The 25,594-nt window shown below is 34.5% G+C and overlaps 1 protein-coding gene across 1 annotated transcript in view; it reads right to left on the bottom strand.

Annotated features, from left to right (window-relative positions):
- MRPS35 (mitochondrial ribosomal protein S35) overlaps window positions 1–25,594 on the bottom strand; it is a 42,124-nt gene that overhangs the window by 12,632 nt on the left and 3,898 nt on the right. Inside the window, exons 2-7 of the mRNA XM_082849366.1 lie at window positions 25,353–25,399; window positions 24,058–24,225; window positions 21,940–22,000; window positions 13,761–13,900; window positions 3,683–3,792; window positions 1,969–2,038 (exon numbers count right to left, since the gene is read on the bottom strand). Coding sequence (XP_082705492.1) covers window positions 1,969–2,038; window positions 3,683–3,792; window positions 13,761–13,900; window positions 21,940–22,000; window positions 24,058–24,225; window positions 25,353–25,399 — 596 coding nt within the window. The remainder of the gene's footprint in view (window positions 1–1,968; window positions 2,039–3,682; window positions 3,793–13,760; window positions 13,901–21,939; window positions 22,001–24,057; window positions 24,226–25,352; window positions 25,400–25,594) is intronic.

Raw genomic sequence — 25,594 nt, 5'->3', positions numbered from 1 at the left:
TAGCTTTTAGGTATTAAATGCTCTGAAACTAGACTTAAAAATAAAGGAATGAATTAAAAGGGGCTCTTTAAATATTTGATTAAAAACCAGGTGGTAACATCAATTTCAAGTATGAATTCCATGCTGGTGAAGAAAAAAGAGTTTCAATTCAATAAAAATTCTGTTCCACCAGCTCTGCAAAATTTCATGGCTCATCTGCATTCTCTTAAAGCTTCTTCACTGATGGTACTTGTTTAGAAAGGATCAAGAGCCAAGTTTAATATAGGAATTATTTAATTATGTTTAAGACAGTTGTATGTGGCTACTTACTCTGGCATCAAAGTAATTAGCATTAAGATCAAAGGCTTCTTGCATGAATCCAGAATACAAACTTGTTTGGATTTTATGTCATGGAACCATAGAAAGAATCCAGTAAGTCAACTTTCACTGAATTTATTTATGCCTGTCATTTCCTTTGGGGCAAATTCATTTTACAGGCTGCTGACAAAATAAGAGACTCAAAACTGGTTGGCTTTTATTGTTTGGTATTAACTCTTTAAGCAGCAGCCATAGAGCTGAAGCTAATTCAGCCACGTTGCTGGTTCAAAAGGGAACTTAATGACCTCAAGCCAAAGGCATTTATAAAATCAGTTGACAGGAAAGAGATTAACTGCTATTATGATGTCACTCCTGAAGCTAGGAACTAGAAAACCGCGATGAATTATGATAATTAGAATACCTCAAAAGCAGAGAAGAGCTACCAGCTACTTTCTGTTCTTTACTAACCTTGCAACAAAGTTTTATTTTTTTTTTAAATTTTCCACTCATCCCCTTGTGCTACAACTGTTTTATTATTAACATCAATGAAATCTGTAAGAACAGCTGTACGTGTTCACAGAATTTCTTAGGGATGAAAGGAGATTCCAAAGATCATCTAATGCAACTAACTAACATCCAAAGAGTACGTTCCTTTTGTCATATCCCCACTAAGTAGCCAATGGATGGAACATCTTCTACCTATTAAAGCAGCCCACTCCATCTTTAGATGAATCTTGTAGAGAGATTTTATTCAGTAAATAAATCTGTCTCACTATTGCTTCTACTTTGTTGTACCCTTAAAAGTCATGAAAAACAAATCTAACTCTTCTTTCATATGAAGTCCTTGGAGCATCTAAACAGAGTGACTCTTTCTCCAGCTACCCCCATTCCTTCAAATGTTCCCAACATGAAATGCTATTAAGTTCCATGTCTATGTTGGGCAAGCTTCAAAAATTTTAATATGTGTGCATATCTAAAATTATTTTAATTTTTTAAAATATTATATAGAACTGTGAGTTACCAAAACATATTAGTTATCAACTTTAAATGAGTTGATGCTCATTCACAGCAAAATCTTCCTCATAAATGTGTATATTTATACTAAAACTCAATAAAGTTAGTCAGACACAAGACTATTTTTATACTATTTAAATAATTAATTGCCCTTAATTGTCTCTAATGTATACCAGTGAAATGTTCACATGAAAGGCTATTTGATAACTAAGATTTTAATAAACATTTAAAGTAACTTTCTACAAAGTTTGGGAGCTTTGTTCTATAGTTTATTTGAATAACAGGATGAATTATATAGTTCAAGTAATATAGATGATGATCTCCCTTCCATAACATTGACAACTTTCACCTAAAGTCATACAAACAAACAAACAAAAAGTAAAAAATTCTGAATTTTTTAGCCTAAGTCAGAAACTCTGAACTTTAAAGGCATTTTAGTCATCTGATTTCTGAAGGTCCTCAGATGGACTGAAATCTATTTCAAGATCCTCACTTTCAATGTCAGTAGGAGTTATCTATAACATTTCACATGTCCTTAGCTTAAATAGTGGTTCATTAAACACTCATCTGAGTGCTGGCTACACAGACTGTTTTGAAAGGTTAACATATCCAAATTACAATGACAAAGTTATTAAACATTCATACACAATCACTTACCCAAGACTCATGGTATAAAACTGTTAGTAGATACATTGCATAATCATAATTCTGTCTCTTTAAGGGGCACCTTTAAAAGACAGAGAGAGGGAGGAAGTCAAAATTCTAAAAATTCAGTACATGGAAAAATTTGCAAAGTATACAAATACAAAGGATAACTCATATTCAGGAATTCCCTATCTGACTTAGGAAGATTCCGTTATTGGAATAAAAATGATCTATGTAGTTTATGACTTGAGGATATTGAACACTGATGTTATTTTTACTTTTATTTAGAGGATATCTTTGCTTTCATCACTAACAAAGTTATTTATATCTGATAATAGCGTTACACTATTTTTAATATGAATGTGTCCAATCCAAGTGTCCTTCACGATCTCAGGGCTAAGTGTCTGCGATGGTGTAAACATACCTGCTGAGTTCATTTAAAGAATACAGAGAGACTGATACTAATCTAAATGTTCACCCTGATTTCCCCAGAGCTGATTCTTTTAAAAATGAGCTACACTACACAATGCTGTAATTTTTTGCTATCATATTTAAAATGAAACCAATGACCTAATATTAGATAAAATTTCTACATAAATAAGAGCTGGCATTAACTTTTATGCTAATAAAATAATATAGATAAAGAAATAATTACTTCTAATTTCTTTAAATATAAAATTATCATATGAAAATTGACTTTAACTGGACTGTTTATTCTGTACTTAGGTTTACAGTCCTCTATTCTATTAAGTTGTTACCATAAAACATACACACACACACACACACACACACACACACACACACACACACTGACACTTACAAACTTAGCAAAAAAAAAATTATCAGAAACTTACAGAATTTCTAACAATAACATTTTAAAAGTATTTTTAAAAACTGCACAAGCTAAAAACACAGCATTATTTTACATTCTCTAAAGCTAAAGCTAGCAAAAAGATATTATTCATAAATTTCAAATTTATTTCTCCTATATGGTAATAATCTAAAATCACGGTTCCCAAGCTTTTCCCACCTCCACACTGTTGCCATCTCTGTATGTATGTCATGCTACTTCTTTATACCACTAAGAAGCAAAACATAAAACCTAATTGATATTGACACCTCCAAATGCTTTGAAATTAAGATAAGGAGGGAGAGAGGGTATCTGCCCACTTATTTTTCTTTATATTTTGACATAATTTTGAAACAACCAAAGAATAATTCTAGAAATAAAATAACCATTTAGCAAAAACATACCAATAGCTTTTCTTTACCTCAAATGACCTAATTTATAAATTCATATACAATAAATTTAATACTGCTTTTACAAACTTCTATGCTAGCACTGAAATTCTGCTTATTTACAAAAATGCCTTGATAAATTAATTTCCATATTTAATAATTTTGGTTTTGAAATATAAGATTTCTATACTTTGACTTTGCAGAAACCTGTTTAAGTATTACTCACTGGCAAGTCATTCTTTCGTTTCCGTCTAACATCTTCCCTGAGTTTTACATACACAAATATATTAAAAATAACAATTTAACTCAGCTAGGCAAGCCTCTCCATGCACATAAAGATCATAGCAACAGGAGGCTAGTGTGAGGATATTAAAAATATGAATGAGACAACTTCTCTGACCTAACAGGTTAATACAAGGACTGCCAGGGGACTGGAGGACAATAAAGCAACACATGTGACAGATCTGCTGAACTTTTCTTCCTTTACCTATCTGTCTTGATGGTAAGCACATCTGTGCTCTTGCAGTATCGATCTCCTACAAGTTTAATAAGTTTCTTCTTTGCGTGATCATCTAAATTCAAACTGGAAAGTTTAACCTTAAAAATACAAGAAAAAAAATTTTTTTAATTACTTTATAAACTTTGTATAATGAGAAAACAGTGGGAAAATTACTTATACTAACATTAAAAAAGAAACCAAAAGAAACTTTATCAAACTCCTTCCTTCACAGAATTAGTAATTCACAAGTATCATGAAGCCTGATCTTACTCATGGAAAAAAAGAAGCAGGAGCAAAGTGTTTGGAGTTCTTTGAAAGTTCTGGGCATTAGTACCTTTCCTAAAAGAACCAATGACATGTCTCTTAAATAAATGAAATGACAGTGCTTATGAGTATTACCAACTAGTAGAATTCAACTCAATTAGTGTCAGTAAGGCTGTTTATAAAAATAAATGGATGGGGCTTCCCTGGTGGCACAGTGGTTGAGAGTCCGCCTGCTGATGCAGGGGACACAGGTTCGTGCCCTGGTCCAGGAAGATCCCACATGCCGCAGAGCGGCTGGGCCCGTGAGCCATGGCCGCTGAGCCTGCGCATCCGGAGCCTGTGCTCCGTAACGGGAGAGGCCACAACAGTGAGAGGTCCGCGTACCGCAAAAAAAATAAATAAATAAAATAAATGGATGAAACATAGGGGCTTTAAGAATTTCTACCATGCAATTATGAGACCCATATCACTGCAACAGTTTCGGGGCTTTTATTTTATTTATTTATTTTTATTCTTGGCTGCACTGGGTCTTCGTTGCTGCATGCGGGCTTTATCTAGTGGCAGCGAGCGGGAGCTACTCTTCGTTGCAGTGCGCAGGCTTCGCATTGTGGTGGCTTCTCTTGTTGTGGAGCACAGGCTCTCGGTGTGCGCGCTTCAGAAGTTGTGGCATGCGGGCTCAGTAGTTGTGGCTCACGGGCTATAGAGCACAGGCTTAGTAGTTGTGGCGCATGGGCTTAGCTGCTCCGCGCATATGGGATCTTCCCCATCCAGGGATCAAACCCATGTCCCCGGCATTGGCAGGCAGATTCTTAACCAGTGTGCCACCAGGAAAGTCCCAGGGGCAATTATTTTAAAATCTACAGATGTCTCGTGGAAGCTAGAATACAACATCCATGAAGGGTCAAAACATTTGAAATAATTCAGCTCAACATTTCTCAAAATGTTAATACTAGTCCCACAGGCTGCTAAAAAGAATGATTTCTTTAAAAAGGCTGTTTCTATTGAGTCCATTTAGGAAATGTTGAGTTAAACTGGGTTCTTCATAGCAGGATTTCTTAGAGGAGGCAACATGTTAAAGAGCATGCTGAATTTCAAGATGCAGCATTGTTATGTAATAATTCCAAAATTTATTTAACCTCAGATTCTACTTTTCAAGGGACAATTCATGAAATTAGTCTTCCTTAAAACATACTTTGGAAAATGCTGGAATAAATGAACATACTTTTTAATTTGCAGAGAATTATGGCTGGGGCTGAAAAGTATTATCTAGAGATGAATAGGACTGATCCAGGAAAACAGGTTAGAGACTACAATACAGGTAAATAAGGTAAACAGCAGACTAGTTTTCCATGGAGAGCATTAAGAATAAGCAAAATCAGAACTGTATAAAAAGGTTAAATAAGATTTTGAAATTCCACCTATTTCTGCCCTCTAGCTTCAATAACCCTGCATTTCACTCAAGACAACCATAGCATAAGAGCTTATTTATTTTCCCACTAGACTGCAAACCCTTGAGAGTAAGAACAATAACTGTCTTGTTCCTGGCAATGACCTAGCACCTAAAAAGCATGCAACATATTGGCTGAATGAATACATAAATTTAAAAAAGGGAGGATATGTTGTTTCTTTTTTAAGCACAGTGAATTTTTTTATTTGGATAGAAAAAATAGGAAATAAAAAAATAAATATAAATGCACTCAAAGAACATTAGTAAGAACACTGATATTAAATATCAATCCCACAGGTAGGCATGTGAAATTACCACAGTTCCCTGAAAAGAATTTATGTCAACAACCAGGTTATTAGCTTGATGGATAAAATAAGCAGTTTTATGATGACTCTGATTGTTAGCAATATGGAGAATTACCTATAAGAAAATCATAAAACGTACCTACGTTATGATTATAATTATGAATATGTATGTATATCTGCATGCATACAGTACAGAGTACAGTATAGAGAAATACATACATACATACATACAGTACAGAGAAAGAAACAGATTTTACATTCAGATATTGAACAGGTAGTGATTTTCCCTTTTAAAACTCTTTCAATAAAATCATGATGTTTAACAATACATTTAAAAATTTACCATTTAAAAAATTTGTGTTCTAGTTTTTTATGTAAGAAGCAGTCAAAAACATGTGGCAGCAATGCTGATCATTACTGTGGCAACTGTTTTAAAACTCATTGTTCACATTAATATTTTAATGGTCAAAAATTATACAGTTTTATGCCAGAAGCTCATAAATATTGCAGAAACAGCTGTGCAGTGCACTCACGCCACCTGCTAGCACTCAAAGGCACTGCAAAATTGTAGTCTTTAACCTGGACTAGTATTCTTACATTTAAGTTGAGTGACATTTATTTGTCATTCTTTTTCCAAAATTCAAAAGAATCCTTAGGGCTTCCCTGGTGGCGCAGTGGTTGAGAGTCCGCCTGCCGATGCGGGAGACACGGGTTTGTGCCCCAGTCCGGGAAGATCCCACATGCCGCGGAGCGGCTAAGCCCGTGAGCCATGGCCACTAAGCCTGCGCGTCCGGAGCCTGTGCTCCGCAACAGGAGAGGCCACAACAGTGAGAGGCCGGCGTACCACAAAAAAAAAAAAAAAAAAAAGAAGAATCCTTAGACTTTACTTTTTTCAAGTTACTGTATTTTAAAGAGTCAACACTGTACTATTAACATTATCCCCAAAACAACGTTCACATTTCAAATCATAGTTATAGGTGTATCTTCAAATGTCTCATTTAAAAGAACTACATAAATTGAAAAATGTCTAAATGTGTAAAATATTTTCTTCATTTACAAGAATATGCAGTTAATTAAAGAACTATGGTATTACACATAAGACAAGAATTGGGTTTGATGTCTAGATTTGCTACCTATCAGATAAGTGACCTTAAACAAATCATGTGATCTTCCTGTCTGTTTCCTCATTTATAAAATAGAAAGGAGTCACAGAATTTTTGTCAGGAATAAATGAGATTAAATAGAAGAAAGCACTTTCTCTTTTTGTATTTTCTCATCTTTTTTTAAAATTTTATTTTATTTTTAACATCTTCATTGGAGTATAATTGCTTTACAATGGCGTGTTAGTTTCTGCTTTATAACAAAGTGAATCAGCTATATATATACATATATCCCCATATCCCCTCCCTCTTGCATCTCCCTCCCACGCTCCCTATTCCACCCCTCTTAAAATCCTATACAAATATGTTATTTTTAATTCTGAACTACTTTTATGACTATCAAAAAATATGACACCAACTTTCCTTCTCTGAATTTAAAATTTTGAGCATCTCTGAATATTATTTTATAATATTTGATTACCTTCACAGTACTGCATTAACTCATGCTGGACTACACATGGTTTAGTCTTACTGTTTTACCTACTTTTACCCTTGAACCACATGACACCAGTCTGGACACCACCCCTGAGCCTCAACCGTCAGCAGGTAGAGTGAAGAGTCCAGAAGGGCCGAAAGGAGTCAGGCAGAAGGGATACAAGGGGTCGAGGAAGGTATGGCATGGTGGCATGAGACAAAAAGGAGGCAAGCAGGGATGGCAGCATGATATAATAAGTGGTAACTGGTGGCATACTTTAAATAAAGTGTGAGATTATAGTACTGAAGACAAAGGCCCACAAAAATTAAGACCAGAAACATGAATTAGAATCTAGGATTCCTAGGAATTCCCTGGTGGTCCAGTGGTTAGGACTCGGCGCTTTCACTGCCTTGGGCCTGGGTTCAATCCTTGGTCAGGAACTAAGATCCCGCAAGCTGCGCAGCACAGTCAAAAAAAAAAAAAAATCTAGGTTTTCTGAGTTCAGAGATTTTTTTTTGTCATAAAACAGAGCTCAACTGTTTGCTGTTGCTACCATTATTATTAAAAAGAAGTAACATTTATTAGGTTCTTAAAAATGTATCAGGTATTATTATTTTATAATAGGGATACTCTATTAACCTGTGGAATGATATCAGCAAAGTAGAATTTTAAGTTCTTTTTCTGTTTTCCTTTTGTTGATCTATATTTTATGAAATGTATACAGTAAATCTGTATTATCTTTTGTGATTTTAAAATATTTTCAATGTCTCTAAATACATAAATATATTGCTATGATATTTAAACTGTCCTATGGAATTGAAAAAACACTGGAAAGCTTCATAAATTCATTTCATAAAGATGGTACAACCCTGATACCAAAACCCAAAGAAAGAAAATTACAAATCAATTATGGCTATATTACTGAAAATATTTCTAAAGCTTAAAGTTTGTCTATTTGTTAGCATATAATGCAAAGATGGTTGCAGAGATTTTCAACATATTTTTGCAGCACATTTGGAATGTTCCAATTTAAAATACAGATTACATGGAATGGAATATGAAAATGAACTTTTTGTACTGGAAGGCCCCTCAGAAAGGTGGGCAGTCATCCTCCAGGATAGGTGAATCAGAAGTACATTAGTCAGGGCTCCCTGGAGAAATGGCTGATTCTGGGAATGGTACAAGGAATATATAAAATGAGCTAGGAGCATTCTGTGGTGCCAAAAAATAAGGAAGTGTTTAAAAAACAAATGATGGGGCATGACAAAGGAGCAGAGGGGCCAGCTGAAAGAGTGCCCAACTACCAAAGATGAAACAATCTGAGCAACAAAATAAAGTATTATTGGACCATAATCCAAAGGATAAAGTAAAAATCCATGAATCCACACTGATACAAGTGACTGAGTAAATAAATGAATGGAGGAGAATAGACAAATACTGCACATAAAAGAATTCCAAATAATCTATATTTCTCCCTCGAGGCGGTGGACCATAACTTCCATAAGTGTGGGCTGTGTACAGTGACTTCCTTCTAAAGAGTACACTATGGAAAGGAAGAAAAAAAAGAGTAATTTTATAGTGGAGAAAACTGGCCAACACTATCTCAGCCAGGTGATCTAAGCTGCATCATCAGTGTAAGTCATGTGAGGAGCCTATACCCTTGCTATGATGTGATGAGAACGGCACTTAACTTCTGAGGTTTTCCTCCCCAAAACACCTAACAATCTAACCATGAGAAAAACATCAAACAAATCGAAACTGAAGGACATTCCGCAAAATACGTAACTGGTACTTCTCAAAACTGTCAGTCATCGAAAACAAGGAAATTCTGAGAAACAATCACAGCCAAGAAGAGCCTAAAGAGACACGATGACTAAATGTAATGCGGTACCCTGAATGGGATTCTGAACAAAAAAAGGACATTAGGTAAAAACTAAGGAAATCTGAATAAAGTATGAACTTTAATTAATAATTTATCAATATTGATTCATTCATTAGTTATAACAAATGTACCACAGTACCATAAGATGTTAACAGGAGAAATTTGGTGTGAATATGGCAAACTCTGTACTATCCTTGAAGCTTCTCTGTAAATCTAAAACTATTTTAAAAGTAAAAGTTTAATTTAAAAAAAGGTTCATCAGGTAAAACTGCACGTAACTGCTGTGTGAAAAAAGACATGTGATGTGCATCACTACTCTGTTAACAAAGGTTTCCAATACTAACTTAGGAGTTAGTTACTAGGGCACATGTGCAATGGCATGTGGCATGTTCCTGGTAAGTGAGAGGAGGGATTTGATATTTCTCCAAAGCAACATGAGATTAGGACAAATAATCCTAAATAAAACATTATCACAGCAAATCAGTCAGTGGTAAAGTAAAAGAATAATGTACCATAAACTGATCAGGGCTCAGAAATAGTTCAGTAATTGAAAATTAATTAATATAATTCATTTCTTTAAAAATTCAAAGGAGATCATTTCAAAAATGCTAGTAAACTAAACAGTATACATCGTTAACACAGTAGGGATTATTATCTCTAAACTGAAATCCAATCTCAGAGGCTAAATACTAGAGGCATACTCATTAAAGTAGAGAACAGCACAAGGGACTACATAAACATTTTAGAAACTCTGTCTAATGCAAAAGACAAAAAGAAAAAACAAGCTATAGATATTTTAAAAGGAGAACTAAAACTACCATTAATTATCATTTATTTCTTGAGAAATCACCCAAAGAATCAACCAAAAAGTCCTAGCATCCCAATTTTGGTCTCCAAACATCAATGTTCACTAAAAGGTATCAGAGCTCCTGAAGAAATAGCTAATTCCAGGTCTGGGATAAGGAATATTCTGTATCGTAAGCCTGGTCCACCTTGTGCCAGAAGGCAAGGAAATTTTCCAATGCTAATGGGCTTGTAATAAAAGGACATAGGAATCAGTTTAGAAGAGATCCTACTGGCCAAAGTTAGGACATACTTTGAACATCAAAAAGAATATGACTTTACTTGATCAAAATTTGCTGAATATACCCATCTACACATTACCTGTTCAAGGGAAAAGCAAAAAATGACAACCCATAACCTCACAATGGAAAGATTGGGTTGTCAGCCTCTTAACCAAGTGATCAATCTCAGCATACTAAGAATGAGGCAACCAGACTTTACGTGCCCTCTCATGTAATGCAATATAAAATACACAGCAACATCTATCAAGTATTCTTGTCAAAATAGTTTACTGTAATCTAATCAGTCCCTTAAATCTAACTTCCACTTTATAGGAAACACAGGAGATAGAGATATAAGGTAAATGACACCAGGATGCATGGAGACAAATTCAGAAGGTAGGAAGCGCTGCAAGGATAAAATTTCTGTCTCTTTACCATGTCTGTGTCATGATGGGGGTTGCAGCTTGGGGGAGCAGGAAGAGGAGGGGTAAGGTCCTTTGCTGTTCTAGATTTTAAAAGATCTAAGTGACATTTTAAGCAAATGTAACAGTGCTTGACTGGATCCTGGTTTAAACAAAAAAGCTATTTAAACATTTTGGTGAGACAACTGGGGAAATCTTAGCGTGGAGTACACATTTTAGATGGTATTAAAAAATTACTGAAAATTTTATTAGCTGTATTAATTACACTGGAATTATATAGGAAATTTTCATTAATTTTTAGAGATAACACACTAACATATTTTAGTATGAAAAGTCAGATATTAGTAATTTTAAAGTAAACACTTAAACCAAAAACACACAAATAAATACACAGGAGTGTGTATCTGTGTAAGTGTATCAAGCACTCAATATTTTAAACTCATCAAAATATTAATTATTATTGATACAACCATGTGCCATGTGTATGGGTATTTATTATACTACTCTCTATATACATTTGGAATTTTTGATAAGAAAGGTTAAAAAACAGAATTTGGTAAAGTAGCCAAGTAAAAAATTAAAAAAGAACTATACCATTTTTGACAAGGGTGTCAAAACAATTCAATGGGGGGGAAATAGTCTTTTCAACAAGCAGTGCTCAGACAGATGAATATCCACATGCAAAATAAAGTTGGTTCCCTACCTTACACCATATATAAAAATTAACTGAAAATGAATCACAGAACTAAATGTAAGAGACAAAACTCTCAGAAGAAAACATAGGAATAAATCTTCATGACCTCGAATTAGACAATGTTTTCTTACATATGGCACCAAAAGCACAAGAAACAAAGGAAAAAAATGCATAAATCGGACTTCACCAAAATTAAAATTTTTGTGCTTAAAAGAACACCATCAAGAAAGTGAGATGACAATGCATGGAATGGGAGAAAATATTTGCAAGTCATATATCTGATAAGCAACTGGTATGAAGAATAAATAAAAAACACAACTGAAAAACAAAAAGTCAAATTACTCAGAAGATGGGCAAAGAATTTAAAGACATTTCCCCAAAGAAGATATACAAATGGTCAATAAGCACATGAAAAATTGCTCATCATTAGTCATCAGGGAAATGTAAACCAAAACCATAAAGAGATACTTCACACCCATTAGAATGGTGAAAACTATAAAGACCAACAACAATCATTAGGGAGGATGTGGAGAAACTGAAACCCTCAAACACTGCTTATGAAACAGTGCAGTCACTTTGTAAAACAGCTTGGTAGTTCCTCAAAATGTTACACATGGAGTTACCATACGACCCAACAATTCTACTTCTAGGTATATAGCCAACAGAACTAAAAACCTATGTCCACACAAAAACCCGTACACAAAGGTTCACAGCAGCATTATTTCTAACAACCAAAAAGTGGAAACAACTCAGATGTCTACTGACTGATAAGTGGATAAATAAAACATGGTATATCCATAAAATCAAACATTATCTGGCAATAAAAGAAATGGAGAACTGATACATGCTATAACAGATGAAACTCTGAAAGCATTATACTAAGCCAAAGTATACATACTGTTTGATTCATTTATAGGAAATATCAATAGGCAAAGCAGATTAGTTGTTGACAGGAGCTTGGGGGTAGTGAAGAGCAGGGTAGAACGGGGATTGACTGATAATGGGTATGGGATCTCTTTATGGTGATGAAAATTTCTGGAGTCAGGCAGTGGTGATGGTTGCACAACTCTGATATACTAAAAACTACTGAGCTGTAAACTTTAAAAGGATGAATTCTACAGTATGTGAATTATACCTCAATAAAGCTGTTATTAAAAAGGAAAAAGAAGTATATAAGAAATCAATATACCATCAAAATGGGCAAAGGAGAAAAAAAATAAGCACTTTACAAAGGAATACATTCTCACCTTCATTTGAATTCAAAAGCATACATATTTTAAACATAAGATATAGTTTACCTATCAAGCTGATAGGTAATAATAATATCTAGGCTGGTGAGAGTACAGGAAAACACGCTTTCTCACAATGTGCTGGTGTTGTATTTGTTACATTGCCTGCAGGAATTTTATAATATATAATCAAAAATCTTCAAAAGATCTATATCCTTTGACCTAACTTCTCATTTTAGTAAGTTATCCTAGGAACATAATCAGGAATATATACAAATATTAATCTCAAGAATATTATATTTTTCTAATAAAGAAAACTGTCAGAAAGCCTAAATGTCCCATGATATGGGTAATTTAAATAAATTACGGTAGATCTACGCTATAGAATTACTTGTCTCTCCCACTTCAGTCTCAGAAAAGGACTATGTCTGAATTGATCAGTGTTGCACTCCTAGCCTCAAACATTGTCCTGGCACATTAACAGACCCTCATTTACACACTATTCATTAAATAGTGTTTAATAACACTATTAACATTAGACAGTGTTTAATAACACTGAAAATTTTAAATTCACATTGTTAAACAAAATTTGAGCAACTAATCAAATATAGTATCATCCCATTAATATACACAAAGGCTGACTGTATATATACTAAAATGAGCTCCTGTAATCAACGGTGGTTATTTGAGTGGTGGAATTACAGGCAATTTTATTTATTTATTTATTTATTTATTAGATGTTGGGGGTAGGGGTTTATTAATTAATTTATTTATTTTTGGCTGTGTTGGGTCTTCGTTTCTGTGCCAGGGCTTTCTCTAGTTGTGGCAAGCGGTGGCCACTCTTCATCGCGGTGTGCGGGCCTCTCACTATCACGGCCTCTCTTGTTGTGGAGCACAGGCTCCAGACGCGCAGGCTCAGTAGTTGTGGCTCACAGGCCTAGTTGCCCCGCGGCATGTGGGATCCTCCCAGACCAGGGCTCGAACCCGTGTCCCCTGAATTAGCAGGCAGATTCTCAATGACTGCACCACCAGGGAAGCCCCAATTTTATTTTATACTTAAAAAAACTTTTATATTCTCCAAATTTCTATGATAAGTATGTGTCAGTTTTATAATCACGCATACAAAATACTATTATAAAATAATATGTTCCAATAATTCTTATTTTTAAAAAATTAACTCTTACCCTTAATGTCACTACTCGTGCTTTGGGGTTTCGAATAGATGGTCCTGCTGATACGTAACCAGCTGTGTCAATTTCAATTGGAAAATGCTTCCTGCATTTCTCATCACTGTCTAATGCAGCTGGCCACTCGGTGCAAAAATCTGAGAATTAAAAAAAATTATCTCATTTATAGTTTTGTAAGTAAATTCTCCTTATAATGTATGCTAAACGACAAAATCAAATTATTGAGGGAGATCACCTTTCAAGATACATGAAATGAAACATGAAATGAAACAACAGGTTCTCTTCTGCACTTATATATACATCATCATCCTGCATGCATCCCTTTTCTTCCTAAGTGAATCCTATTTAGGGAATTAAGGGAATGATTTGGATAGTTCAGGTTTGGTGGGGAGCAGTTAAAAGGGAGCTATAGACTTGATGGAAGTTTATTACAGCTTTGCACATATCTGTTATGAGACAGTTTATTTCCTCGCCAACTAAAAGCAAGCAGTTCATAGTGCCCTGAGAATTACTGTTTTTGAAAAGGCAATAGATAATATTAGTTCACACCCAAATGAAGGTTACTAAAAATCAGCTGAAGGGAAGTGAAAGAACCTCTGAAAAAACTCTAAGAGGGAACTGCCTGGAGGTCCAGTGGTTAGGACTCGGCATTTTCCCTGCTGTGGCCTGGGTTCAATCCCTGGTCAGGGAACTAAGATCCAGCAAGCCTCGCGGCACAGCCAAAAACAAAAAAAAAAGCTCTACTGAGATGTGGTCAACCTTCTTTCAGAAACTGAGTTCAATAGGGCCTCCAACTATAACAGGTACAAAAGCCTCGATCACCTTTAAATGATCCTTCCAGTAATTCATGTTTCTTCGATGTGACTTCTGAGCCACTGGGGCTCAGTGGAAAAAGGAACAGACTTGTCCTCACCTTCAGGTAAGACAGATAGCCTAGAGAGGAGTGGGTCTGGGTCTGAGACCTGGGCTACAACCGAAGTTCCAAGCACTGAGAACACTGCTCACAGCACAGAGGTGTAAACTCAGGCCTCAAATGAAAAAAAAAAATCTTTAAAGGAAAAGAGAGAACTCCCAGCCTCCGCAGCTATCAGTACTACTAGTATTGAGGGACTTCATAGGTGGGCAGCTGATTTTATTTTGCCCTATTCCTATCAAGTTAGTGTGGTACAGGGCTCTCAGCTTGGGATGAAAACTTCTGGCATTATCGGGTTCCCCTCAATAGAAACCTCATTTCCTAAATAGCCTCATTCTAAGAAAAAGTAATTGGTTTCTTAGGTCAAACACATTAGACCCCCATGGATCCGTGCTTTCTCCAATAACATTTTCCCTCAGCTAACAACTTTCTTATAATAAGCACTATATTTAGCTCCCATTTAGGCTTTAATATCAGTCAGCAAAATGTCACTCTGGATTACAGAGACTTTCCAAGATCTGGGACTAAATATACGTTAGCAAATTAAGTATAGCTCACACTATTCCCTAAAAACTGTGTTTAAGAGATCAATACTCACACACTTTGAGGGGAAAGAAATATCTTTGCCATTAAGAACATTTTGACATTTAAATAAAATGAAGGGAGCAAAATTACTGGGGTTAAATTTCATTCCCATTATGAACGAATTCCAGTTTCCTGTACTATAAGATGCAACACTGTCAGGCACTTTATAAGACAGACTAGTTTGGGGAATTTTATGAGTTACTGGATTTGTACCAACTTTTTTTTTTTTTTTTAACTTTAGGTAAGTCATTTCAATCACCAGATGATAATTACAGCTTTTAAATTAAATTACCTGATTATATGTTCAAGAAAACACAGCCAACTGAAAAGTACATAATAGACCCCTATTAGCCTTTTATTCATCTGATAGGTAGAGCAACAGACTAGACTTTAGAAGACCTTGGTTTTTACTTAACTTCTGCCACGATTATTAAAGTTTTGGTAAATTACCTAACTCTCCTGTGCTTCAAATTTTCCATTTGCAAGTTAGATACAAAATCTGAACTGACCTACTTGAAAGAAAACTCAGAAGAAATATTTGAAAAGCTTTGAGTTATCTGGAAGATACAATCTAAATCTAGAAGCTGGCAAAAGTGTAAAGGCAAAATTAAGGAAAGATTAAAACATTCACTTAAATACTGTAAAATATAATGCTACTCTTCTAAATATGCTGTATGAAAGCCTTTCATTTGAAAATTATTAAGTATTTTAGAACTACCTCATTACAATGACCAGTTTCTAAATTATAAATGCACATTTAAAAATATTGTTTAAAAAGGAAAACTACTGAATTTATCACAGGGTAATGCATTTGTTAACTGGCTTTACAAAGGATCAAAAAATGATATATGATTTGTGTCATATGGGGCACAAATGTGCAACGGTGATCTGTGTCAGTCTAATATCAGGCTAATATCAACAAATATAGAAACATACAAAGGGACAGAAATGCATCGTAATGTCCCAAAACAAAAGACCACATAAATGAATGAAAATAGTTAAGAGATTTTTCTTCCCTCATTTCAAGAGTAAGGTTATTATTCCTACTTTTTAGCCCTCTTTTTAAAACCTCTTTATTTTCTCTTCTTCCTTATAATTTTCAATGGAAGGCCCTCCCAGAAGCTCAAATTTCATCATAATCATGTTCACTAACTTATTTCTCCTTTTAGCATAATCAGGCTACCTGTGAAGTTTCTAGGTTTCATTTTCTTTCCTGAAAAGACTTAACAAGTATACTGAGCATGTATATACATCACCCTTAAATCAGCATAAATTTAAGACTTCAAAGGTACTAACTCTTGCATTAAACTACATAATCAATAAGTAATATCTACAAACCTAAAACAACTCAAATTTGCTTACCTATATATAGTCCAATACAACTAGAACAGAAATTGAATTGGAATATTGTATATATTATGAACCATGAACAAAAAGTGCTCTTTGCCTTTACCTCCATTTATGTGGGAAGAAGAAAGATGGTAGTACAGGTGAGTAAAATCTCTATTTACAACTAGCAATCAACAGATATTGTTGAAAGTTAACAAGTCTAGAAATGGAGGTATAATCGTATTCAGGTGATTAGTTCCATTTTATATATACCAAACTATACATATAATTTACATTTATATATACTATGTATAGAGTATATATAATATATTCTTTATGTGTTTAAAGAATATATAAAATTATACGCGCGCACACACACACACACACACACACACACACACACACACACACACACATAAATAATAAGACCTAAATAATGACTAAAAGAGAACACGTCTGGAATGAGGGGCCAGGGAGGGAAAGAAGAAGCAAGAGACTATTACTTTTCATCATCAGCTCTTGTTCTATTTAATTTTACCATAGGTATATATCACTTCTAATTCCTTTAAAATTTTGAACAATTTCTTCAAGATAACCCTTTTCTGCAAAGTATCCCATTACTGGCCCCACTTACTATTCAGCTACTCAGCATCCTTCTACACTATCTTCAGTTTGGACCACATTGATTTGCATCTGTTGTTAACACTCTACAATATTTTCTTCAGCCTTTTTATGTATATGCTTTCTATAATTCAACAATAAGTCCCTAACCTACCTGAGCAAGGATTATGGTTTCTGATCCCCAGAACTTATTCAGCAGATAACTGCAAGTTTGTACTCTTTGAAGATCTCTCTTTTTCCTCCACTCCTCAGTCCCTGGTAACCACCACCCTACCCTGTTTCTATGACCTCAGATTTTTCAGATTTCAAATATGTGATAATTATATAGTATTTGTCATGCTGTCTGACATATTCCACTTAGCATAATGCCCTCAAGGTCCCTCCACATTGTCACAAATGGCAGGATGTCCTTCTTTCTCGTGACTGAATAATATTCCACTGTTCGTGCGTGCATGTGTGTGTATACACCACATCTTCTTTATCCATTCATCCATCTACCGATGAACACTCAGGTTGTTTCCATATCTTACACAGGCCTCTCACTGTTGTGGTCTCTCCCGTTGCGGAGCACAGGCTCCGGAAGCGCAGGCTCAGTGGCCATGGCTCACGGGCCCAGCCACTCCACGGCACGTGGGATCTTCCCGGACCGGGGCACAAACCCGTGTCCCCTGCATCGGCAGGCGGACTTTCAGCCACTGTGCCACCAGGGAAGCCCTGTTTCCATATCTTGACTGTTGTGAATAATGCTGCAGTGAACATGGGAGTTGAGATATCTCTTCAATATTGTCTTCATTTCCTTTGGATACATACCAAGAAGTGGGATTGTTGGATCATACAGCAGCTCTATTTTTAATTTTTTGAGGACCCTTCATACTGTTCTATACAGCAGCTGCACCAATTTGCATTCCTACCAACAGTGCACAAGGGTTCCCTTTTCTCCACGTCCCCATCAACACTTGTTATCTCATCTTCCTGATGAGTCATTGTAACAGGTACTGTGGTTTTGATTTTTTTTGATTTTGATTTCCCTGATGACCGGCCATTTGTATGTCTTCTTTGGAAAAATGTCTATTTGATTCTTCTGCCCATTTTAAAATCAGATTTTTTTTTTTTTACTACTGAGTTATATGAGTTCTTTATGTATTTTGGATATTAACCCTTATCAGATATATGATTTGCAAATATTTTCTGCCATTCCACAGATTGCCTTTTCATTTCACTGATGGTTTCCTTTGCTGTGCAGAAGGTTTTTAGTTTGAGGTAGTCCCACTTGCTACCTACTTTTGCTTTTGTTGCCTTTGCTTTAGGTGTCAAATTCCAAAAAATCATTGCCGAGACGAATGTCAAGGAGCTTACACCCAATGTTTTCCTTTAGGAGTTTTATAGTTTCAGGTCTTATGTTCAAGTTTTTAATTCATGTCAAGTTGATTTTTGTGTATAGTGTTAAAAATGTGGTCCAGTTTCATTCTTCTACACGTGTCTGTCCAGTTTTCCCAACATTTATTGAAGAAACTATCCTTTCCTGCTTAAACATTTTTGGCTCTTTTGTCATAAATTAATTAACCAAATATACATGAGTTTATTTTGGAGCTCTCTGTGCTGTTCCATTGATCTATGCCTCTGTTTTCATGACAATAACATACTGTTTTGATTACTACTATCGCTTTGTAATATAGTTTGAAATCAGGATGTGTGATGCCTCCAGCTTTGTTCTTCCTTCTCAATATTGTTTTGGCTATTTGAGGTCTTTTGTGGTTCTGTAAAAATTTAAGGAGTTTGTTCCATTTCTGTGAAAAACAACACTGGAATTTTGACAGGGATTACACTGAATCTGTGGATTGCTTTGGGTTTTATGGACATTTTAACAATATTAATTCTTCCAATCCATATCTTATACTTACTTGTGTCTTCTTCAATTCCTTTCATCAATATTTTACAGTTTTCACTGTATAGATCTTTCACCCCTTGGTTAAAAGTATTCTCTTATTTTATTTTGCGTTCATGTATTTTGTTTTTCTTTTATTTCTTCCAGTTTTACTGAGATATAATCAGCATGCAGCACTGTATAAGTTTAAGGTCTACAGCATAACGATCTGACTTGCATACATCATGAAATGATCATCACAAGAAAGTCAGTGAATATCCACCATCTCATTCAAATACAAAATTAAATAAATAGAAAAAAATTTTGTTTTCCTTGTTATAAGTACTCTTAGTATTTATTCTCTTAACAACTTTCATACAGAACATATAGCAGTGTTAATTATATTTATTATGTTGTACCTTATATCCCTAGTATTTAGTTACCTTATAACTGGAAGTCTGTACCTTTTGACTGCCTTCATTCAATTTCCACTCCCCTGACCCAGTATTTTATTCTCTTTGATGCTATTGTAAATAAAAGTATTTTCTTAATTTCTCTTTTAAGAAAAAGAGAAATTTAATTTACAAATTTAAAAATTACATTAAAAATTAAATTAAATTTTAAAAATTAAATTTTAAATTAAATTAAATTACAAATTAAAAAAAATCTCTTTCTGAACTCCCATGTTCACCGCAGAAAATGCAACTGATTTTTGATACCGACTTTGTATCCTGCAACTTTACTGAATTCGTTTATTAATTTAAATAGTTTTTCTGGACGTTTCAGATTTTCTATGTATAAGATAATGTCCTCAGCAAGTAAAGACAATTTTACTTCTTCCTTTCCAACGTGAATGCCTTTTATTTCTTTTTCTTGCCTAACTGCTCTGGCTAGAACTTCCAGTACTATGTTGACAGTGGGCATCCCTGTCTTGTCCTGATCTTAGAGGAAAAGCCTTTAGCTTTTCATGGTTGTAATATATTAGTTGTGGACTTGTTATATGTGGCCTTTATTATGTTGAAGTTTGTTCCCTCTACATCCACTGTGTTGAGAGTTTTCTCATGAAAGGATGCTAAATTCTATCAAATGCTTTTTCTGCATCTACTGAGATGATCATATGATTTTCATCCTTCATTTTGTTAATGTGATGTATCATGCTGATTTACTTGCAGGTGTAGAACTACCTTGCATCCCTGGAATAAATCCTTCTTGATCATGGTGTATGATCCTTTTAATGTACTATTGAATTTGGTTTGCTAGTATTTTGTTGAGGATTTTTGATCTATGCTCATCAGGGATATTGGCCTGTAATTTGTCCTTATCTGGCTTTGGTATCAGAGTAATGCTAGATTTATAAAATGAGTATGGGTGTTCCCTCCTCTTCTACTGTTTAAAAGAGTTTGAGAACGACTGGTAATTCTTTATATGTTTAGTAGAATTCACCAGTGAATTAGGAGTTTGGGATTAATATATACGCACGAATATATATAAAATAGATAACCAATAAGGACCTACTGTATAGCACAGGGTCCTATACTCAATATTTTGTAATAACCTATAAGGGAAAAGAATCTGAAAAAGAATATGTATATATTCTTAATATATAATAAATGTATAAATGTATAACTGAGTAACTTTGCTATATACCTGAAACTAACAAAGCACTGTAAATCAACTATGATTCAATTAAAAAAAAAAAAAAAAAAAAGAATTCACCCGTGAAGCCATCTGGTCCTGGACTTTTCCTGGTGGGAGGTTTTTGATCAGTGATTCAATCTCCTTACTAGTAACTGGTCTGTTCAGATTTTCTATTTCTTCATGATTCAGTCTTGGTATATTATATGTTTCTAGGAATGAATCCATTTCTTCTAGGTTGCCCAATTTGTTGGCATAAAAATGTTCACAGTAGTCTCTTAGATCCTTTGTACCAATATTTCTGTGATACCAGTTGTAATGTCTCCTATTTCATTTATAATTTTGAGGCCTCTCTTCTTCTTGGTGAGTCTAGTTAAAGGTTTGTCTACATTGTTTACCTTTTCAAAAAACAAGCTCTGTTTCACTGATCTTTTCTATTGTCCTTTTAGTCTCAATTTATTTCCACTCCAACCATTATTTCCTTCCTTCTACTAACTTTGGGCTAAGTTCGTTCTTCTTTTTCTAGTTCCTTGGGATCTAAAGTTAGGTGGTTTATTTAACATTTTTCTTTATTCTTAATGTAGGCATTTATTGCTATAAACTTCCCTCTTGGAACTGCTTTGGGGACATTCCATATCTCAAGATATCTTTTTGATTTCTCTTTGATTGCTCCTTTAAATCAATATGCGTTTAGGGGCATGCTATTTGATCTCCACGTATCTGTTAATCTTCTAGTTTTCTTCTTGTAATAGATTTCTAGTTTCATATCATTGTGGTTGAAAAAAATGCTTGATATGATTTCAATCTTCTTAAGTTTATTAAGACTTATTTTGTGGCCTAACATATAATCTATCCTGAAAAATGTTTCATGTGTACTTGAGAAGAATGTGTATACTACTGCTGTTGGATGGAATGTTCTGTAAATGTCTGTTAAATTCACTTGATCTAACATGTAAGTTTAAATCCAATGTTTCCTTACTGACTTTCTGTCTGGATGATCTACCCATTGTTGAAAGTGGAGTACTGAAGCTCCCTACTATTACTGTATTGCTCTCTATTTCTTCCTTCAATTCTGTAAATATTTTCTGTATATTAAGTGCTCCTACTTTGGGCACACAAATATTCACAAATATTATATCCTCTTGATAAACTGATCCCTTTATCATTAGAAATGAGATTCCTATGAAACTAATAAAATATTAAGTTCATATTACAAAACAACCACATACCTTTAAGAGCTTCACAGTGCTTTTTAATTGCTACAGGAGTCAAATGCAGAAAATTGGGAATCTAAAATAGAGAATTTTAAAGGATAAATTAGCTAAGTGTCTTTGTGTGTGTGTGTGTTTGGGGGGCTATGGCACACGGCTTGCTTGCAGAATCTTAGTTCCCCAACCAGGGATTGAACCTGGGCTCCAGCAGTGAAAGTGCTGAGTCCTAACCACTGGACAGCCAGGGAATTCCTGCCTAAGTGTCTTAAAAACATGAAACAGACAATTTTCTCATAAAACTAAATCATAAGGCCCACAAACCTTGTAATAAATAAAATCTGGTTTTCTTTTAAACAATACTGATTCCATGTCACAGGTGTTATAAATTCAAGAAATGAATTTCCTAAAATAAAGATTCAGTACCAAGTATCTTATGAGAATGATGGTGGAGAAGAAACATTATTTTTATAGTATTATTCTTGCCACAAATCTACAGGTGTATATACTTCCCTTATAAAACTGAAAGCACTTTAGGACACAGACCATTGTTTAATAATCCTAATTCCCCTGGAATACATATCACTGAGATACATTTTCTACTTTATACTTAATAGACATTTTATGAATTGAATGGATGAATAAATGAAGCGAACAGATCTTAAATGAACAGTTTAATGAAGTTGGGAATATCTTTATGATACACTGAGAGGTTCTCTAAACATTTATAGGGCCAATGGAAATTTAGGTAAGGTCAGAGATTTGATTCCTTCAAATAATTAACATTTCCTAGTATATTTCTTAAATAATGTTAAGCATCTAAAGAGAAAATTTAGTTTAAAGAAACTCACTTGGAAAGAAACTTTGAACAAACAGAAAGTTACTCTAAACATTATGTCTGGAATCTTAAGTGCTAATCAGAAAATGATTATTTTAATCAAGAGAAAACAGGCAACAAATATTGGGATTATGAGGTGAGTGACTTCATTTTCTACACTTTTATTTTACTTGTTTATTTATTCTATACTTTTATTTTTGAAACATGATTCAAAATCGTAAAAGGAAAATAATAATAGCTAATGCTTACACAGCATTTACACTGGCACTGTTCTATGAACACCGTACATGTTACCTCAGTTTACAAGCTTATTCAATGGCACTTACTAGGAACAGATCGTATCATCGGACTAAGCATTAAGGTGATTCTTAAAAGGGATGGCATGCATTAAATGTTTGGATTTTTATGTTTATTAAAATTCCATTCATAACCATCATTACAAATATATTGTTATTCTCTTTCACCAAGTGATATTTTCCACAGACCTTTTCTTTAAACTAAGTTCAATTCTTCTCTTCATTTGAAGAAAAGATTAGTTTTATAGGCGTTTGTTTTCTTGTCTCTTGAAATGTTCCCATTTCCAAATTTCATCTGCCTGTCTCCAGCAGCAAACAAACCCCTCTTCATATTACGATCTCATTTTTTACCAGCAACTTTTAGCAAATTTTTGTTTTTCACGAAGACTCTTATTTAGCAGAAAATACAATTCCTTGATGATAATTTCATTGTATGTAAAAGGAAACCATCTAAGATATGCATTCCCAGGCTACGCATATTTGTATTTTCTTTAAGAAGTCTGTTTTTCAGAAATCATTATAGATGCTATCAACTCATTACAGATGCTATCAACTGAAGCATTTAACATGACCTATTTTTCTTGAAGAAATAAAGACGTTTAAGGACTATAACAATACTACTAAATAATTTTCTGTAGAAGTTTTAGATCTCTTTTTCAAAAGTAAAAACTTCTCCCAGTTCTCAAACTCAAATTAGGTTATTTCACTTTTCTTAGTTCTGCTTAAAAGACACAATATAGAAAAGATACAATAGAAATGAAAAAGCCAAAAGGAAGCCACAGGACCAATCAATTACATTCTTAAATGCCTAGGGTTCTTTGAGGCTTCTTTGCCGAGGATAACCAAAACATAATATCCATTATTATCTGGAAAAAGATTGAATTAAAATACAGTAAGCTGCTATGCACTGAACCTTGAAGTGTTGGGGGAGAGGGTAGGTGTCAGAGGGAGATCAGCATTTATTTAGATATAAGTTTTAGTCAATGAACCAGAAACTTATCTTACCTTTAAAAGTTCCAGATTTCCCTCCTTAGCCATAGGCACCCCTCTTTTTACTGGATAACCCATTCGAACAGGAAGAGGTACTGCTGAGGGTTTAAATGGCGCTGCAACAGGGTAAACACTAGGCCAGTCCTGGTCAACAGCCATTTTCTCTGTCCTAGGAGGTAGTGCCTGAGGAATGTAAAATAGTTTAATATTTTAAATATAAACATATTCTTTAATTTTAAAGCAAAAAAGCTGCAATTAAGAGAAACATAAGAGGACTTACAACCTACATAAAATCTGACCTCCCACAGCTAATGTCGCTGAAATGAAAAAACACTAAACGTACCTAAATATCTCTGGCACAGTTTCCTTAAACCCAGTAGCAAGGATCCCCTTTAACAGCACATTTCCTTCGCAAAAGAATTTCTCTTATTTATTTACTTAGACTTTTAGCAAACTTTCTACATATTGTTTATGAAGGGGTAAGTAATGATATATTTTGAATAAGTTTTAAAACTTTAATGAAAGTCAGTACATGAGGTGACAGTGATACAAACTTGGAAATAAAGGAAATAAGAAAAAGGAACATAAAGAATAAGAATTCAGAAATAAATAAATTAGGATTAAACTAAATGAATAGATACATAATGAGAAATAATGTTTCCTAGGCCCAGAGAATAACTACATGATATTTTAGTCAATCACATTAACATATTTATTTTTTAAACTGTATTTGATAGACAGAGATGCCCAGCATTCCCTTTAAACCCAAAACGAAGGTTTGAAGAGGCAAAACTAGGCAACACCCATCTAAGTAATATACATGTAGTATATATCCTGGAAGCAGTTAATATTCCTGTGAAAATGACTACTCTATACAATTATAATTGGTGCCATTTAACTTCCAACTAATGTGCCTTTGTTCTGACTCCATGCTTCCTAAGTGACCGTATAATTTGGATTCCTCCATAGAGATACCTACAGGGTGAGACCAAACTGGTTAGATTAATGCATACATCCCAGGCTGCATGACTGTTCAAGGCACCATCAAAAATAATTCTTTATTCTGGTTTATATACCTATATCCTGGGAGTATGTGAGTGAGTCCACCTCTCAAGGATGATCCATTCTCAGGGAACTGACAAAAAGCAGTGGAAGACTAGAGCCAGGGCTGTGGCAGTCACCCAGTCAACAGCCCCTTGAGAAGAAGACTTCTCGTGCAGCGCCCTTCTACCTCATAGTGAGTATCTGCCTCACTTCAGAATTTCAGAAACCAGTAAGACAGTCTATACCAGAGTATGTTAGCTGCTTACCTTTCTTCTTAGTGGCCTTCCGTATCTGGATGTTCTTTCTGTTGTAGCTAAAAGACAACACAACAGTTACAGAGAATTTTATAACACCGAGCTGTTCAACATTGTTCATGATCCCACAATTCTCACATAATTTAAAGTATTCAGTAATATAAAAATGAAACAATAATCCATTTTCTGTAAGTTCAGGGACTAAATCATTTTAATGAAAATGAAAATTCAGAAGTAGGTAAGAAAATCCAAGA

The sequence above is a fragment of the Leucopleurus acutus genome (assembly GCF_964270905.1).
Source record: "Leucopleurus acutus genome assembly, chromosome: 11".
NCBI lineage: Eukaryota > Metazoa > Chordata > Mammalia > Artiodactyla > Delphinidae > Leucopleurus > Leucopleurus acutus.
The sequence above is the reverse complement of the archived record's forward strand: the minus strand, read 5'-3'. Positions and strand labels throughout refer to the sequence as shown.